We start from the raw sequence: 20,705 nt of genomic DNA on the forward strand, positions 1-20,705 counted from the left end.
ATGCAATAAAACATTGTAATAGTATTCAACATATGATGAGGGGTGCTATTATCAGTTGGGAGGATTGAACTGTGGCAGATATTTCTGGCGACAAAGACGATCCACAAATCAAATTCTTCTCAAATTCCTGATCAGAATTTTTAATGTTTCGCTTGAGCATCGTGGTGGATTCCATTACGCTTTGTGGATAGCGGCAACATCCAATGCAGATGTGGGTGGGATAATTTATACGGACCATCAAGGTGTCATCCCACCCACAGACAGAGCCAACGGATCAGACCCTGGTTAATCTACTTTAGACGTTACATAACACATCAATCATTCTTAAGGAATTAAAAAAATCAGTTTTTCATTACAGCAGCATCACATAACTTTTTAGGTGAGATCAGGTGCTAATCACAAACCCAATTGTGTAGGTCACATGCAAGGCTATGACTGCAATCCTTCCTATCTTAATGAGTTTATAATAGTCTCATGCAAATTTCTTCGTGAGCTGATGTGCCTGACCCAGCTCAGTGCACAGGAGTCACTGATGACCGAAACTCGCAAGATAGTGACACATTCATCAGCCATCAGTGGTCATTACTGTTAAGAAGCAGAGCTGTGCAGAGTTTCATAAGAGGCTGTCAGCACAGTGAATGCACGGTTTAGGATTTCGAATTAGCAACTCGCCGTCGCCACCATCCATCACAGCTCCCAATCCCTGCCCAATTTGGTGGAGAGTATCGCTTAGAAAGTCCTTAACCCTTTCACACTCTACTCTCCCGCAAGAACGTATATAAAGGCAGCAGCAATAGCTGCTGCACCGCAGAAGTGCAATCATTGCCACGCGCACCTCATGCACGGGTTAAAGCAAAGAAGGTCGTGCAGACCCAAATTGCTCGGGTAATCTCCACGACTGAAATGTAAATAGGCAATTGCTTTACATTTAAAAAAATACCGTGCTCTTTGCTGAACATCCTCTATTCAAGTGATGATGGCAGCAAGGGCAGTTTTTGGAAGGGGATTTGGAATAATGAATAATGTTAGTTTGGCTCGCAATCACGAAGCTGATTAAAAATGCATACAATTGTATACAAATGTATCACCTATATTATACATATTGTTTATGGGCTATCTTTCTTCACAAACCTTCCACTGCAAAACGTAATTTGCTTCCTACCAAACATTAAAAAATAAACGGCCTATCACTATGTATCACTCACTCGTACTAGGCTCTGCAAGTGAGAAGTTTCACTATTGCTTGACACGATTTTTGTATCTTGGGCCCAAGCTGGCGGGACCACAGGGAGCGCGATCTGTAATGTGTTTCTCACATTGCGTATGCCAGGTGTTGCCATTCTGGACCCATGGTGGAAATTAAAATTGCATTCATTTTGAAGAGCTGCATTGATGTGGTCCCAACTGATATGGGAGCTTGGACCTGATATGGCGAAACCGTGAAACTCGTATGTTTCTGCACTACATCAATTCTCTACGGATGATTTACATAATACAATAACGGCCTACTTTTCTAGTTTGGAAAATGGCTATTTCCAACACAATTCGAAAGCATAAAAATAATGTTCACTGAAAACAGTGATTTTTACCTTTCAGTTGATATCAGAATAAAAATTCTCCAAGAGGAGTCTCGGTTTTTGGGACCCTTAAACGTAAGCTATGTAAATACAAAAATGAATATCATGGTAGAAGTAATTCTATAAAAAAAACATGTTAATACTTAAAACAAGAGCTCATAATAGCTACAATCGTTTTCAATAAATACGCATACAGCGATTCCACCTCCTCTCCAAATTCGATACTTGTCAGGCTTCATCGGTTCCAATCTGATAAATACATCAATGTTTTACTTGCTATTGCGGTCAATATAGAACCACGAGGGATGCACGTAAAACGAAGCCCTATTTATAACCCTATGTAAATCCACTGCTGGGTGAAGGCCTCCCCTCACCTTGTCAGTAGTCATGGCGGTTGTTTTGACCATACTTCACCAAGCTTGTCAGTGCGTGTTGGTGGGGAGCCCAGGACTGGTTCCGAGATCACGCACCAGTGATGTTAGCTGTGACTGCGAACCCACACTCAGGTTCTGGGCTCATAGCACGATGCGATAATCAATATGCCACCACTGCACCTTGTGTGGTTACAGGGACAAATTACAATACAACGTATTCAAATTGAATGCAATACATTTCCACCAATACGATCGTGTACAGTGTCTTGACAGTAAGGATTGCATTTCCTCTATGAATCGACGCATTACTCTATTAAATTGCCCATTAACACACCTTGACCATTGTGTCCTAAACGCGTGTTCGCCAGGGTACCGTGACACCAATGTGAAAACACCACCGTAATCTGTAGCGCAGTTACATTTTACAACACTCGCCTCCCATAAATCAGCAGTGCGACTCGTTGCAAACAGGTTATGCCAGAGACAGAAACTCAATTACATGGGAACAGGTACAGGAAGTTTTTTTTTTGCCTAGGGGTTCCTGCAGGATATGTAAAGCAGTGGTGGCATTTCTCCCACAAGTTGACGAGACACACCCAAACGGTCAGCCACCACGGATATGGACAGATGAGATTAACTCGTGTGCTGCAGGAGCATGACATTCCATGATATTGTAAGACCCTGAGAAATGATCATGACATGCGGGGGGTGGGGGGGGGTGCCTTAATCTAGCATTGAATACATATTAATGATGATGGTGGTGGTGATGTATCAAGATAAATCTATGTTCTATAGAAGATAGAGCCTTCTGCAGCCAGACGCCCCTTCCTCGGTCGGTGAGTGATTCTGAGTCACCGATTGGTACAGGCTTTCCCTCGTCACTTAAGATTAAAAAAAACTATTTTATAGTCTGATTGGATTTACTCTGTATGTATTATTCGCTTTAGTCATAGTTCTTCATTTTATTGGAACTTCGAGAGAAGGCATTGATATTGTTATTATGAGCTTTATATTACGCTTAGATTTCATCTATACCTGTGAGTGGTGAATATTTGTACGTACATCAGTTTGAGATACTTCAGTATGAAAGGCGCTTTATAAAATAGAGGTTGTTATAACTCGAATTTCGCCTCCTGACTTGACTGGAGCAGACCGGCTGGTCACGCCTTTGCCAGACCTTTCGACTGCAGCAACTGCAGCTGGCAGAAGTGCAAAACACGAGTCATGGCAACATTTTGCTGCTAATTAATCTAAACATAGCATCTATCTCCATAGCCTCACCCAATGTTAGTCATCTATCGCATACGAAAAATTGTATTCCGGTGAGCAAAAAAATATTTAACAATAACAGGGAAAGTTCTGATTAATTTATACTACTTTTGCACCCACTGGAACGGAAATGCTTGATTTTTTTTTTATTCATTTGTCTTATCTGAACAGCAGAACTGTTTCAACCAATCCATGAATTTGGCCCCTAGATGTAACTAAATGTTACCATGGCTAAGCTAATGGCATTGGTTTCGATGTTTAAAGGTGCAGTAGAAGATGATTAAAGCTGCGTGATAACAATTGTAGGCTACTCAGAGCTCAAATAAAAATCTTCGCGGAGGAGACAGGATGTATATGCCGCCATGTAAAGCGAGTTCAAGTTAAACTAAACTAAACCATTTTTTATTTTACCAGATAAGGCCCACTGAGCTATATAGCTATTTTTTTCAGACGCGAGCTGGCCACAAATCATAGCTCAACGAAGTGGCATATCATGTGGAAATTTATATCCGCCAAATACTCTACACGCAATGTGCAACCGTGCACCTTTGATGCGGAGGGGTGAGAGAGCAGTACTTTTCAGGAAGGGTTTTTGAAATGTGATTTTATGGAGAGAGAAAAAAAAGTGACATTCCGATTTGGCTACACTACAAAGACAAGGCAATGCATTTGGAATAATAAAGCGTGAAAAATCCTTCACGTTTCCCTTTTACATGAGAACCCCAAGCATTGCCGTGACAATTGAGTGTGCAGGCGATGAAACTGCACCACAGCTCATGGGCTGGATGGGCCCAGGTTGTGGGCTATGCAGAGGAGAGAAATTGGTTACGACCCCCATGTTATTTCTTGCACCATGGCCCATGCCAACCATGTCACACCACTGCCCCCAAGCCTCATGGTATATGATTGCACATTTGCAAGCTTGAGACCTGTGTAATGTAAATGGATATTGGAGAACTAGGCGTTTAAACCATAAACAAATAGGCATGCATCCATTTACCTCCGTTCCCACATACAGTACTGGTTCGAAGATTTGTCAAGATTCAGGGTTGCATGTCGGTTCACTGAGCAGTTATATACTTTACCTCATTTCCGAGATCTCGTTTGTAATGTTTCTTATTTATTTGGTCTTGTATAGTTTAACACGTAGGCGTTCGCGACCAATATCATCCATAATAGAGCTTTTTTTGAGTTAGATCGCGTAAATATGTAAATGTTTCGTTAAAACCCACCACCACACGACACAGCTAACGAGTAAGGGTTGTCACGTAAACAGAACGTGGCCAATTCGTCACTAGTACAGCACACCGGTGTGTTGGAGAGCCAAGCCACAACATTTACGATGTGTCGGGTGGTGGCTGGTTTTAAAGACATTTATATATTTACGCGATCTAACCCACAAACCTCTATAGTGGATGGACTTGTATAGTTTTGTCTGCTTCATGACCTTGCATGTAACTTGAGCGTGTGATTTGCATACATCATAAATCAACAATTCTCACACGTGCAATCATGAGCAACTGGGCGCTGGTTGGCTATGCACGTGGTCTGTCATCCAGCACTGTGGGAGTGAAAGTTGGTGGATCACTCAAATACTCTTTGGTTCTTTCGGTAAAGTCACGTAGTTAGAAATACAATATTTTATTCAACTACGTGACTTTACCGAAAGAACCAAAGAGTATGGATTCCTGCAGTCACGAAAGCTTCAAATCAAGATTGGATCACTCAAATGTTGTGAAATGCCCTTCCCGTGGGCGTCGAGGTGCCATACCCTGGCTTGCCAGGAGGAGGTGGTACAGAAAATGTGAACTCCATTTGTACGGAATAGAGTGTTTCCCCCTTGCACGCGTGCTCCGGCTTTCTCCCACGTGTAATCACTCATTGATTCGCTATTAAAACCTTTATAGAGGACCACAACGCTAGGAGGGGTGGATCGTTTATCTCTTGGCTGCTTCCTTTGATACTTATCTATGATTCCTCCCACCTTTGAAAGTCAGCAAACACTGCGTGGCGTATTAAAATCACAGAAAGAAGAAGTGCATTTTATTCAATGAATAGTCACAACCCTATTAGGTAAGGTGTCAAATGAGTCAACCGCGGGCAATAATTGTATGAATTGCCACGATTCAGGGTCACGGTTCAGGGTCACCTCCCCAGCATCATGAGGAAAGTAGCACTCACCTTGCAGATAATGCGTCACAACAGGAAGCATTAACGCGAATGACGAGTCCAAATCAACTGCGTTCGGAATGGAAACATTTTGGAAACGAGTTAGGGGAACTGTTAGTATTGTATTAGACAACAATACTAGCGCATAAGCGCCAGCTCACCGTGTAAACTCAGGCACGTGTTCGTCTATTGAAATGTTGCGTGGTGGGAGGTTCCATGTGTGCAAGGCAGAGGCCAAAGCCAAGAACAAACACACTGGGTGGCATACAGTATTTCGTTTAAAAAAAACACATGGACGGTTGGATAATGGCGCAAGAACTCGAGTTTGAAAGTCTATATGCATTCTGGATTTGAAGTTTTCGTGACTGCAAGGATCCATACTCTTTGGTTATTTGGGTAAAGTCACGTAGATGAAAAATACAAATAATAAAATGAAAATAACTAAATTAAATCACGAAGTTTCGGAGGCAACACAAGCTTCCGTCATCAGGTGGAACAGCCACAGCAAAATTACAGGTTTATTTTTATTTTTCATCTACGTGACTTTACCGAAAGAACCAAAGTCTATATGCAGTCCTACATTGAAAGAAAGTTTCATCGCAATTCCTACTCTGGATGTTAAGTGGTGAATACTGCTATGCAATGAATGAGTAAAAATAAGTGCTTCACTATTTAATCTATTTATTACTTTGTATATGGGGGCGCGGTAGTGTAGTGGTCTGCGTGCTATGCTACGAACCCAGCGACATGAGTTCGATTTTCGCTCAAGGACGACAGCAGTGACGATTATCTGAACCGATCCTGGGCCTCACCTAGGTCGACTCAGCCTCTAATGAGTGCCTGGTGCAGTGTGTAAACATGGTCACTGGGGAGACAAAGGCAGCCGGGTGTGGTGCTGGCCACCCACCACCCCCTCGTGTGTCGTGCTGGCCTTTATAGGTGGTCACCAACACTTGCCCCAACAGTATGTTGTTAAGGCTATACGGGGGATATTTGATTTGGTGGTGAAATGTCACGCGTGTTCTCGTTTTGTATAATTAACACACTGAGACACATTTTATCTGGGACAAAATACCCACACTTATATGAGTGTCAATCACAACCCATAACACGACTTTGGCATTTCACATAAGTGTGTATGTAAAGGTATGAACTGTTTAAATGCTTCAGGTGGTGACAATTAATTTCTGCAAAGTACAGCAGAGATATTATGGGCCGTCCATAAATGACGTCACGCATCTGGGGGGGGGGGGGTCAGAATCCATGCAATTCCCCAAGGAGAGAGACACCGCAAACTCCAAATATACAGCAGCAGGCATCGTCAGGGTCTGGATCTAACTCACGACCTCCTGTGTCCCAGGCGAGGTAGTTAACATCTCAAAGCCACCGTGATGATGATGAGAGAGAGACACGCAAACTCCAAATATACAGCAGGCACGACCTCATGCGTACCTGGCGAGGTAGTTAACATCTCAAAGCCACCGTGGCACGTATATATATCTATAAACACACGCACACACACACTGGCAATACAGTAAGTGTTGTTACCCCAGCACGTTGACGCTGCTTAAAGCCCTTAAAAGTTCAACAACGCGAACCGGAATGACTGGATCTTGTCGTGAGAGAGAGAGAGGTGGGTCCTCGTCACCCGAACGTGTCGCCTCTCTCATCGCAGCGCCACAAGCAGCCGCGGTCCGTCACCCAACACGAAAACCCCCCAAAAAAGTGCATTCAACGTCGCCGCGACCGCGCATCTTGACAGGATGGACGATGAATTGGCCGACGACGATGAGACGAGTGAGTGCGACCACCGATTCAAGGGCGGCGAATGTGTCCGTGTGTCTGTGAGTGAGTGGGTGTGTGTGGTTTTATTAAGAATCGAGGCTTTCGTAGAGAATGGAAGAATTCCAGATTTGAAGCTTTCGTGACTTGCACGGATTCATACTCTTAGGTTTTTTCGGCAAAGTCACGTAGGTAAAAATGAAAATAAATAAGAAAAATAATAGAAATAATAATATTATTTAACATTTCTATTATTTTTTATTATTTATTAATGCAAGAACTTGTTGAGAGAAAGAGAGAGCCGCGGGCTTCCTCATCATCATCATCACTCGGTCCAGGGATTGGGAATAGGAGGTCAACACGCGCCGTGTCTTTATCGAGTGGCCCTCCTCCTCCTCCTACTCCTCCTCATCCCACTCACATCTCCACGGTGTTTTGTTCACGAGCAAAATGCGATACAAATCGAGTCGCTGGTGTAGTTGGCATCGCCACCCACGGCAGCCCTCCCCTGATGTGCCCGTGTCTTGCGTTGCCGTAGAGTCGTAGACCGAGCGACGCATTGCCAAACATTATTGTTGTTATATTGCATGCAGTTAAGGTGCGGCTTTGGGCAACATCTTTGTACATATTTGTGCCTATCAGCGGGGGGGGGGGGGGCAAACGAGCAAATAAACTTGCGTGCGTACAGTCACCTCATGGCCAATGCTTCGGTGCCGTGGCTAAATAAAAATAAAGATTGCGACAATGTGAATCGATAGCCGATTTCACATTCGGTGAAAAGAAGGCAGCGTGGGATTAATAACGCGACGATTTGCTCGGAATGCCCCTGCAAAGTTTACCGGGTCCACGATCGCCCCTTGCATGTCAAAGGTCGTTCCAAGCTGCCGTGTTTATGGCTCTGGAAGGAGTAGCCTGCTTCTGTGCTCGAGGCTACACGGCACCCATCGAGATTGCATCTCTCTCTCGGTGCCTGGGCCACCCGGCATCAATCAGTTGTATCGCTCACAACGACGAGAAGAAGTAAGTGTACAATAATGTCCTGCGTTCGTGTTTATCCTGCAGTCTGTTCTCCGAGAGCGCGTGTTTTTTTTGATATAACGCGATGAATGTATTCGGGGGAACACATTTTCCTTTTTTGTGTATAACGTGGATGCGAATTGGATATAACGCGGTGGAGTGACCATAACTCCGTGGCGGCGAGGAGGAGTGAGCGATTGTTACGGCATCATCACACAAGGCGGGATACTGCTGGATGCTTCTAGATGCTACCCACGCGCTTCCAGTCTTTGTTCAGCCTGTGTGTTATCGCGGACTGTCCTTTTACCCTATATTATATGTTATTTATTATAACGAGATGTGTCCATGACGCGGTGTTCTTCGGGAACTCAACTACCGCGTTATAGGAGAACAGACTGTTACGTGATTTTTTTTATTGTACTTGTGACACCACATGCAGGCCTGTTTGCAAGCCGGTTTCATGTATGACTGTATGTATGAATGTTGAACTTCGTACGAGCCAACTGCGATAATCAGCTGTACGGGGGAAGCGGTTCTAAATAAATTATTATTCCGACTAGATTTAAAAGCGCATAACTCCAGGAAGGAAGAGCGTTCCAGACGGCCGCTGTCAGCAAATTTAGCTGTCAACTAATGGCAACGCATGGTCTGCTGGCCTCTAAGTGACGTCCATTCCCCCGTGTCAGAGCTCTCAAGGCGCACGAATTTGGTGTGAGATTGACGCATTTAGCAGGGTGCTCGCTGTCTCACCCTGACGCAGGCAAATCTCACGCGGGCGTGGACATTAGTAGCACATTAGCAACACAATTAAAAATTACCTTTGCCCAGGAGGCAATACATGCCTGACAGTGTAGTGCAAAGATGGTGTACAGTGCTTAAACATTATTTTATTTGACCAGGTAAGGGCCAACTAAGCTTTATAGCTATTTTACCAGATGCGACCTGATAGCTCAACGAAGTGGCTTATCATGTGGCAATATATAGCAGCCAAATACTGGATGTACCCTCCACAAATCAATGTGGAGGGTAAAACTGGTGGATCTGGAGAAAAATCCACTCGACCATGAGGAGAGAGATATGCAAACTTGAAATATACAGGCATCAGGGCCGGGATGGAACCCACTACTTGCTGTATACCAGGCGAGAAAGTTAACATCTTGCCACCTTCTGAGGTACAAAATACACTGGTACACATCATGGGAATAAGAATATCTCGCCGTAACCGGGAAAGGGGACAGCTGATTGTTAATGGATTGGCTTTCGTGGTTTATTATTACGCTACCGACAAAAAACTGAATTCATAATGTCATGGAAATACTTTTACATTTCCAAACCACCTGGCATATAAAAAAAGACGATCCTGGGTAAACCAGGACAGATGGGGCGACCCTCCTGACCCTCCGACTACAAGGGGTCCGTGAGACGAATAAGACTGAATGCCATAATCCCTTCACGTCCGCGTCTTTTCAATTGTCTCTCTGGAATTATATTTGACACTTTTCTCGCGTTGGTATTGGCTTTCTTAGTTGCTTCTCTAGTTTGTCTGGATGAGAGGACAGTGCTGAGTCAACATGAGCACCTAGCTCTCTTTCACATGCTGTTTCTTCAAGTTCCATACCCATCTCATTTCATATTTTATTTGAGAAATATTGTAAAAGTCACATAAAGTGCCTATTTCGTCGTGTTTATGGAAATCCAGCTGGCATTGCAAAAACTGTTTTTTTTCATGCACAAAGATGCTCGGATGGTTTGTTTCGTATAAAATGTTAGGCGTGGTCTGCACATTTTTGTGAGGTATTGGGTATAGCATTGCACTGTAGTGAATCATCGATGGTGCAATGATACGTGTCTGTGTTTGATTATGTGTTAACAGAAATTATAAGATTTATGATACGTACATTTTGTTTATGCTTTCTGAAAATTCCTCCGAATAAGAGCAGTCAATGTTTGGGCTTGGTTAGACTTTCCAACAGATAGGACAACTCCCGAAAGTGTGCCCTTGTGCGTACGTCATATGCACCGTGTGTAATGATGCAAATACACATACACTGGGTTGTCATTAAGAAGCAAAAGTTGAGAAATAACTTAGTCATATCGAAATAAACAAGTAGATAATACAATTAAAATTGTCCCTCTACATAACAAATGAAAGTATTATTGTGCATCCCATAGGATTTCTTAATCCAAGGCTGTTCAACATAAAATACATAACTCAAAATCACCCTGTTTGTATTCAAATTAGTTGAGTAACTTTTAGTTTCTTCAAATATTCATTTTAATAATTTATAAAGCGCAGAATCAGATTTGTGTGCTCTGATTAATGCGTTGTTTTTTGACAGTAACATCCTGATTTATAAATATAACGTAGATGCAATCCATCGCTTGTGGTATCATCATCAACAAAAATGGCCCGTCCACTGTTGAATTAAGGCTTCCCCTGAATAAAGGCCTCCCCATAGCAATTCCAATACTCATCTTGCGATGCTCCAATCCATCTCTTACGGAAGAGTTTATCTCATCCCCCCACCTCCACAGTGGTCATCCTCTTGGGTGTCTTTTCTACTTTACTTTGACAGCCATTCCATCAGCAGTCACATCCATCAACTTGCATTCCTTCTAGCGATGTTTTCTGCCCAAGGCCATGTACTTTCCAGTAACAGGCAACATGGTGGCTCCCATATGATTTTTCCTTTATCCATGTCTTTTTTTGCAAAATGTATGTGTAATTCCAAGTCTCTATATCTGGACCTATCCTACATATCATATCTCGCAAATTTGTCGGTGTCCATGTTGCATCGATAGAAAAAACTTTTCCTTATTCACATGGGTATTTTGCATTTCATGATCAGGTTCAGTCTTCCAAAAGTGCTTCATCCTGTTTCCATTTGATAACAAGTCCACCCTAAATAATTGCCCCAGTATATACATTTAAAAAATAGTGTCTTATAGTCGTCGCACCATCAATATTTTTTTGTTTCGCGATTTATTTTTAATACGTCACCTTTATATTGCTCATTTATCGTGAGCCCTACTTTTCAGCCTTTAAATTTCTATTGGAAATTATTCATATTGTTATAACAGCATATTTTGAAATTAAAACATAAACTCCTTCCTAAATTCAAGTATTTAACGACAAACAAATGGCATATAAAGTTCTTGCTAGCACGTAGTATATATGTTTTTTGGAAAGATATATGCTTAGTAAATAATTGCATTTTAGGATCATGATAAATGATGATGGCTTGGGCAGGGCTTCATCCAGCAGTGGATTGATCATGCCTGACGATGACAATGATAGACTCTACGAATACATTTGATTTAAATAAACGGAACTCATTGGAATGAAAAGTGAATTGGAAACTTGGTAACAGTGAACTTAATATTTCATTGTTGGGTTAGAACTGACATCTTAAAACTGACATTTTGACACCTACTGCAGTTGACATTTTGGAAATGTCAAGTCCCCACACAGGAAATGTATGTCTACCCATCTAGCAAGATCTCAATAACGTCCCTCCCCACCTTTTGGACTCATGCGCTTAACCTTTGAGAATGCGACTTCAACCCTGATAATGCTTGGAAAGCCCAATGAAGTTCACAAGAAGTCACAAACTCCTCGTGAAACATCCGATGCAGAAGATCCCTGGCTTTGATCTTCCACAAAGCTTATGGACCACCCTAAAACCACATCGGCACAAAGCATGGCAGATGCCGATACTTGATGCACAAAGTAAAAATTAAAAGGCTTCACTTGTGCGACTGTGGTCACCCAGAACGGACCATGGAACATACAATGATTCAATGTCCGATTTACAAATACAAAGGAGGCATCGCAGCGATAAACTCGGCTACTCCTGAAGCAATTATCTGGCTCAACCAAATAAATGTAAAGTTATAGGTGTTGGTCTACACATATATCAACCATACGAAGAAAAATATTAAGGATGTCAGAGCCCTGGTGCATGTATCTGATACTGGAGCATCATTCCATTCGAACACAAACCAAAGTCTAGAAAAACTCACCTGAGGGGTTTCAAGCCCACTCGGTTCAAACACGCAAGTTATTTTTTTTCTGAAAAAAAAACATCCTTTGAGGGGTTTACAACTTCCGGCGTTTCTAAATTTTCACATATCTACTCCGACTTGTATTAAACTAAAGATCCCAGTTTTTAAGACGAGTACATACCTATGCAACAAATAAAGCATCTTAAAAAGAAAGTTGCATGCAGAATGTGAGAGGTTACCATCTGGTACAGAAACCGCACATCACAAAGTTGAATCATTATCACATTGTCAAGATGGCATAAGGTCATGCGCATTCAAATGGTGGGGAAAACAGTGAAGATTTTTTTTCTAAAAATAATGATCTTTCCATAGTTTTTTCAACACCATACCTCACAGCCAAAGCAAATGTTGAATTCGTAAGCCACATATGGTACGCTAAGTATCCAAAAAGATCTTATCTCATCTAGATTTATATAGCACTTTAACAGCACCTTAAGTTTGCCAAGGTAATATATTTTTCGTGTTTTATAACAGTTGGTATTTTTTTTTATGCAACGAAGTGAGGTTAAGGTAGTTTCATATGTGCCATCGTAACAAAGTAACCCAAATCCCACACGCACGTTCATGACCACTCTGCTCCAAGCCAGTGTCACTGGAAGCACATCCAGTCATATTTTCCTACGTATGGTGCAAAAGAAGTTCAACATACATACAATAATTTCGAATGCCACTTTAGAGCCCCGACAGAAATCCCAAACTCTCACATCCAAACATTATTTTGGTAAATTTTTTGTTGATATGAACAACATCTTGGGATGTTTTTTTGGAGCCCCTCGTACCCGAGTAATTTGGCGCAAACGGAGTAACAGTAGCAACAAATACAATTTCAAAGGTGGTTAATGACTTGTGCAGGGACTTGACAGCAGAAGTGTTTTACTACATTTTGGAAGACTGGTCCCTCATGTTCTGACAGCAATCATAATACTATACTACCCGCACCCCCCACAGGTTAAAGTGTTGGTCTGAATGTCAAAAACAACTTGTCACCAACACCTCGAATAGCAACTTGCCATAAGTGAGTTAAGCACTTCTAGAATGCATGTCTCGAAAGCTCTCTTCATTCCGAGTTTCTACACATGATTATAGCGTCTACGTGATCTTTCTACTCAAGGGGTAACTTTTTCACTTCAGGCTGACATTTGTGAAGTCAGAACTTGAAGGGAATATATGTTTTTAAAAAATAATGACCAGAATTCTTTGAACCCAGTGAGGACAAACACCCCCGGCTGAAAATTTCAAACAAGGTCTGATATGGTCTATTAACAAAATGACCCTTTTCTGATTGAGTTGGCATGGAATGACCCAGTAAAACTTTCCATGAGACTTTTTTTCCACAGGGAATCAGTGGCCATAGATAACACTGTGTAACAATTTTTTTCCCTGGGTAGTAAGTGTTATTTCCTAGTTGCTTATGCCTCAAAAGTACAGAAAATGGCTATTATTCCCCACAAACTTTGCTTTTGTGACCAGGACAGTAATATTTTTAAATGTATCTATTTTCAATGAGAAAACTGCCAAATTTGTGTCTTTTTGCATCTTTTCGTTTACATAAAGTCAGAAAAAACAACATATGAATCAAAATTAACATGTATGTATACTAATGTAATACAAAAATGACGACAAAAGATTTAGAAGTGAGTATTTTTTCGAGATTTACGATTATACTGTAAATAACTTTCACGAATCTGCCCCCAAATGTAGTCTTTGGGCCTTATGAAACAATTTGTCAGAGCTGTAGCTTCGGAGTCGGCAGTCTTCAAGTACCTTAAAGACTTCTTCCCTAAGCTGTCTGAGGCAAAGGTCAAAGCCGGTGTCTTCATCAGACCACAGATAAAGAAGATCCTGGAGTGCAATGAATTCCCCAAGAAGCTCACGAGTAAGGAGAAAGCGGCTTGGAGCAGCTTTGTCGCAGTGGTTCGTGGCTTCCTGGGCAATCACATGGTCGAAAACTATGTGGAGCTGGTTGAGACTGGTGAAGAAATACGGCACAATGGGTTGTAGGATGTCCCTCAAAGTCCATATCCTTGATGCTCATCTTGATAAATTCAAGGAGAACATGGGAGCGTACTCCGAGGAGCAAGGCGAGCGCTTCCACCAGGATATACTGGACTTTGAACGCCGCTACCAAGGACAGTATAACGAGACAATGATGGGAGATTACATTTGGGGGCTGATTCGTGAAAGTGATTTACAGTATAATCGTAAATCTCGAAAAACGACTCACTTCTAAATCTTTTGTCGACTTTTTTGTATTACTTTAGTATAAATACATGTACATTTTGATTGATATGTAGTTTTTTCTGACTTTATGTGAACGAAAAGATGCAAAAAGACACAAATTCGCCCGTTTTCTCATTGAAAATAGGTAAATTTCGAAATATCACTGTCCTGGTCACAAAAACAAAGTTTGTGGGGAATAAGAGCAATTTTCTATACTTTTTAGGCATAAGCAATTACGAAATAACACTTACTACCCAGGAACAAAAATTGTGTTACTTCGTGTAATGAATGATCACATATCGAGCTAAATACCGCTGCAGGAGAAACTGGAAATGTGGCATAAAAATCTTGTTAAATATATTTTGCTGAAATGATACACTCCCGTTCATATATGCATACTTTCAAATGGTTTAAAATAAACTCATAAAGAATGCATTAATCTGACCAAATGCACGAATTGATCTCGTGACCATATATAACCAACACGAGTCTTCACAGTACATCAGTGTCCTTCAGGGGAAAGGAAAGTTGCATTGCCATAATTATAAACGCTGGGTCAAATGAGTCATTCAACACTCGGATAGGTAAAACATCAAAATTAATGAAAATAAAATAAAACAAAAATCACGATGTTTCGGAGGCAACACAAGTCTCCGTCATCAGGTGGGACCGTCACAGCCGAATTAGCTGCATCAAGTGAGGCACCTACGTGACTTTACCGAAAAAAAAAACCTATGAATATGAATCCTTGCAGTCACGAAAGCTTCAAATCTAGAAATACTCGGATACTTTTATCGCAGGTGAACTGTATACAGTGAGCTTGTTTGAGCTAGAATCAGCGTGATAGACAATACCTGTAATGTGTGAAATTGAATCTGAAGGCAAATGTTGCACGTGTATAGTTTTTATTGCGTCGGATTTTCTTGCCATTGTCAACAGCTTCCCTCGCTTCACCTAAACCAGAACAGATATCGGATGGCGTACAGTGGTCCTCGGTTTACGATGCCATCAATTAATGATGTTTCTATTAGCGATCCACCTCGCATAGGGTCCCGTACCTACTCTAATCACCCAGGAATGTCTGTCCTTAACGCTTGTGACGTCACTCCACATCGACCAGCCACCCTCATTAAAATTTCCCATCTTCGATTTACGATTATTTCAATTAACGATGGTTTTCGTGGAACCAATTAATATCGTTAACCGAGGGACCACTGTATTTGTTAATGCGTTTGTTTTTTGCTAATTATAATAGTAATAACATCCTTTGTTTATTCAGGGTAGCCTAATGCTTAGGAATCTTTTTCAGGAGTGTTCTGCATTTTAATGTTTGCTCAATTGCATTCATGAGCATTTGGCACGGGGGAAGGAAACTGGTCTCCCCGGAGAAAACCCAGTTAATACCACTCAGAGCTCCGCACAGATGGATTCAATCCACTTGCTGTACTGCAATCGCCTGGCCACCTCACAGCCTCATGGTTGGGAAGCGTCACATATTTGCTGGATCCACTAACCCTCCCTTCCGAGGTGCTGGATCACAGGTGGGCCTGCCCATTGTAGAGGCATCAAGTGGTGAAGTCATCTGTTAGAGACTGGTTTTTAAATTCCTAAACTGCATTTTTCAGCATTTGTATTTTTAAATCCTTTATATTAAGTTCGCATGCTTGCTTGCTTGCGTGCGTGCTTGCTTGCTTACGACCGTGCAAATCTTTCGGTCGTTTTTTAACCCACTTCCCGTGATCCAATCGAGCTGACATTTTCCACACAGACTCGTTGTGCCAGACAATTAATGTTCGTGAAAAAAAATTCCCAAAATTTTACACTTTTTAGGCAAAAAAAAATTATTTTACATATATTCAAATAGAACTCATGCATCGCTTTGGCTGAACGTCACAGTATAAGAGCCCAGAGCGTAACCCCTCCACAGGCCGTGGCGGAGTAGCGCAGTTGGTAGCGCCCTCGCTTCCCATGCCAAAGGTCGCGGGATCGATCCCCGCGTCCTCCACAGGCGAATATATTTTTAAATCCTTAATATTAAGTTCGCTGCCACGCATATAAAGGATTTATAGTGAAAAACTTTGTTTTTACGGGTTATACTTATTACTCAATGCAGCTTGAGATGGTGGGCTCGAGAATATACACCTCCGGTGTAACAACATACCCATTCAGTGCCGTGTTCTGCCCATTCTGTGCTCACAGTGCTCCAATGTGAGAAAGAATTCCACGAGGCGGCCAAACGGAATGATGTGGACGAAATGGAGAAGCTGCTGAAGAAAGTCAAGGTGGATGCTAAGAACATGGTACGTCCAAACCCGCACTGCCCCTGCACTGCCCCGTGTGGGTCAACGGACGGTGAAGGAAATTCAAGGGCCGTCACCCAACTTGTTATCCACGAGTCATTTTTATTTTTGCAGGCAAACCGTGTTTGGGGCCTGAGCTGACACGGAGCATGCCCCCCCCCCGCACCACGGGTGTTTGACCAATCTTGTGCTTATAAAATAGCCTCGGCGAAATAAAGTACACCGTACGGGTGACACCTATCTATCCACTGGCAGGCTCGAGCAGTGGGGTTGAAGGGGTGGGTGGAGGGCCAAGTCAAGACGAACAAATCCAATTGGTTTGTTCAAAGTGCAGCGGTGAGGTTAGTGCAGGAATACGTTTATAACTCAAGCGGCTGGGGCTGGCAGGGGGTAGGACCTGAAGTCGAAATTCAGAGGGAGGCATGCCCCCACGCCAGAGGTCGCAAACGGGTTTTGATTCCTTACCCGTACCCTGGCCGCACCAGGGTCGCAAACGGGTACCCGTACCCGGCCGTACCCGTACCCTACCCGTACCCGGCCGGGTACGGGTAGGATACGGGTATCGGGTACCTGATTGCGACCTCTGGGATGAAGCCATGTTGCAGGCACGGGTGGGTTGATTCTAGGAACTTGAATTGTGAGAAGAGACAAGACGTTGGGAAATGAGTGACAAACTGTTACTCACCAGTGACTCACGGCCTACCCATACCCGGCCGCACCAGGGTCGCAAACGGGTACCCGTACCTGTACCCGGCCGGGTACGGGTAGCCGGGTATCGGGTAGGGTACGGGTATCGGGTACCCGGTTGCGACCTCTGCCCCACGCCACCGTGTGGTGCCACGGTAGCGAGATGTTAAATACCTTGCCTGGTATACAGGAGGGCGTGGGTTCGATCCTGACCCTGATGCCTGTATATTTGGAGTTTGCATGTTCTCCTTGCAGTTAACGTCTCGCCACCGTGGCGAGACGTTAACTCTACACAACTGCATCGAGAGCGAGAGAGTGATGAGGTGAAGTGATAAAGAATCTAATGCGATAAAGTGAGATAATTTAATAGCTTATTTACGTATTTATTTAAGGCAATTAATTAAAAAGATGGGTTTTCGTTGGCCAATATCATTGTCCGCAAAATTTGCTCTTCACGAGCATCTCCAGAACGTATCCTTCGCGAACGAGGGGATACTGTAGCAGATTATTTGCAGAAACATGAGGCACATGTGATGCTATGAACAGATATGGGATCATAATGAAGACTTGATTTGCATGTTGGCCATGTTGCATGTTATTTGATTGCAGGAATAGGTGCATGGTGTATGTATGGTGGTGTTTTGTATGGAGCTGTACATAACAGAGTCACGGAGGTTGGCGTTTGCATAATGCACAGAGGTTGTTCTTTGAAAATGTGTTTGTGTCACCGCGAGCGATGATGTCTTAAGACCGATAAAAGAGCACAGGCTTTATATATAGCGCGTAACCCTACTCAGGCAGTGTTTATTGACGAACTCGGGATGCCGAGCTCGTTACGCTTCGAGCTAACCGCCAGACTACCGCACCACTGCCTACGCAGTATCACCTCCGATTAGCACGGGTTGGCTATGTATTGTGCGGAAGAAGTTCAACATACGTACATACCTAACTAAATAGCTTAGCGTAGTAATAACGAATGCGAATCCACCTGAAAAAAAGCGCAGGTTACATCGAATGTTTTTTTTTTTATCACGCGTGTGTCCTCGTCCTCACCCCCTTCACCGCTCACACCTTCTCACCAATGTCCCATCTGTGGCATCACCCTCAGCGTGACCAAACGGCGCTGCACTTTGCGGCAGGGAGTGGCCAGGAGGACGCCGTCAAATTGCTTCTGGAGAGAAAGGCGAACGTGGACAAGGCGGACAAGGTTTGGCGCGCAGCACCGACATATCCCCCAGGGGCTGGGTTTTGGCACGGCTGGAGTGAACCGATGCTTACTTAAAATTCACAGGCGAATTATCCGTTAAGGTATCGGCCATTATTATAAAGGCTTAATCGGATAATTCAATGGGAGCATTTTTTTGAGAATAAAATAATAGCTAAAGCTCACCATTTTGTTCGGAATGTCATGATTCACACCCCTACAAAATTCATCATGGTCACAATATGATTCAAAGCTCATATTTTGTGTTTGCAGGAGATGTAGAATGGTATTTGATGATATCAAGTCATTTGTTAAATATGTTGCACACGCTTATAAAATAATCCAGCGCTGAGGAGGCAAGGGTTGGTGATTCAAGAAATGGCATCACAGCAATGTGTTGATGAACACATCTTTGCAGACCTTTCAACTGCTATCTCCCCATATGCAAGGGTGTTCTCTCAGCACTCTAGTATTTTCCCACATGCAACACTTTCCTCAAATCAGAATTGGCAAAAATATCCAAGATCATTCTAAAAAGAGTCTGGATAATTGAATGACATATCAATAATTTACCTTGTTTTAGTAGTGTCAGCATACTTGACTTCATAACACGTCACATGCAGGGAATGATGCAAGTATTGTGAGAATACGAATTGATTTTAATCGGAGTATCGATTAATACTTACACAGTGCACCCACGTTTTCTTTTCTGAAGGCTAGCATTGAGCTTGACACCCTGTCTCCTGGCTTATCCTTGTCCTGCTCTGTCACATCTGTGCATCCTCTTATTCCAAGAGCATATGTAATTTTAGATGCGTTTATTTACGATGTTTAAAAAAAATAGGCTTAGATGACTGCAGTATAAATTTTGATTTAAAGCTTTCGTGACTGCAGGGATTCATCTTCTTGGTTCTTTCGGTAAAGTCACGTAGAAGGGAAGTAATAAAATAATTAAAATAAAACATAATAAAATTTTAGAAGATGACTGCAGTATATTACATGCCAGCATCGGTCAGCAAGAATGCTAACCACTTCGGTATTGGCCCGCATTTCACGCTGGCAATGATCTAATTTAATCCCGTAAATAAATCATGGTCAATGGGGTCATCTTCATCAGCCAGGATCAATCCACTGCTGGGTGAAGGCCTCTCCAAGCTACCGCCACCATTCATGATCTTGCGATGCAGCGATCCATGCTTGACAATCCAGCACTTTGAAAGCAAGGGTGGGCGGATAAAGTACAGACTGGATTGTTGGATCCTGGTCAAGTAATTTGACACGTACTCTTTACCGGTTGGGTAATGTCATGGCGTAACAGTGTTAAACTTCTATTTTTGCTACAGTACATTTGACCACATTACATTCGATTGATAACCAACTTGTATATTTTTTGCCTTCAAAATAATATTGCTGGCAACAAACTCAAATTCGTGCACTCTACTGTGTGAAGTCTGCTGCCCTAACTGCTTCGGAGCGCTTCACTGAGTGCTTCTTAACCTGGTTCATTCCACGGCGCGCTGTTGAGCTTGCTCGATCTTTGCGGCACACCTTGGAGGCCGTTTCCTTGACTGTGCATGCGCGACCGAGGGAGTTGAGAGGGCCGGGGGGTGTCTGATGCCTTGCTGTGGCACGACAAGTGGAGAAGGGAAGGCGGGAGGTGGGAGCTTGGGGCTGGATCGGCCACTGAATGGCACGGAGAGTTCGTCTGTCCTCGTTTCTTTCCTTTTCTATATTTCTGAAAATAACACGGCACACCTGGAGCTTTGACTTAACACACGCATTCTAAATGTTGATACATGTGGCAGCCGTTTATTTAGGTTTGTTCTATAAATGTACTGTAACATAGTTTTCTCTTTAATTGGTGTGTCATGCTTGTGAGCAATATCACACCACAAGTGTGTAAGGTTATTATGCTTTGAATTATATTTGGTATCTTGAGTAGAAATACCAAAAATAACGAAATACAATCGATTGATGCCACAATCTTGGCTTTTGAGTGGACAGCCATCACAAAGCTATGCACAGAATGTGCCCAGGAACG

The 20,705-nt window shown here is 42.7% G+C and overlaps 1 protein-coding gene across 1 annotated transcript in view; it reads left to right on the forward strand.

The window, feature by feature from the left end:
* The first annotated feature begins 7,876 nt into the window (after positions 1-7,876).
* Positions 7,877-20,705, forward strand: part of LOC133346427 (ankyrin repeat and death domain-containing protein 1A-like) — a 43,665-nt gene continuing 30,836 nt past the window's right edge. Inside the window, exons 1-3 of the mRNA XM_061557991.1 lie at positions 7,877-8,190; positions 16,673-16,773; positions 18,569-18,667. Of these exons, the coding sequence (XP_061413975.1) occupies positions 7,992-8,190; positions 16,673-16,773; positions 18,569-18,667 (399 nt within the window). The 5' untranslated portion in view covers positions 7,877-7,991. The remainder of the gene's footprint in view (positions 8,191-16,672; positions 16,774-18,568; positions 18,668-20,705) is intronic.

This window comes from Lethenteron reissneri, chromosome 24 (genome assembly GCF_015708825.2).
Source record: "Lethenteron reissneri isolate LAM-NWPU_2019-01 chromosome 24, ASM1570882v1, whole genome shotgun sequence".
In the NCBI taxonomy this organism is placed as follows: domain Eukaryota; kingdom Metazoa; phylum Chordata; class Hyperoartia; order Petromyzontiformes; family Petromyzontidae; genus Lethenteron; species Lethenteron reissneri.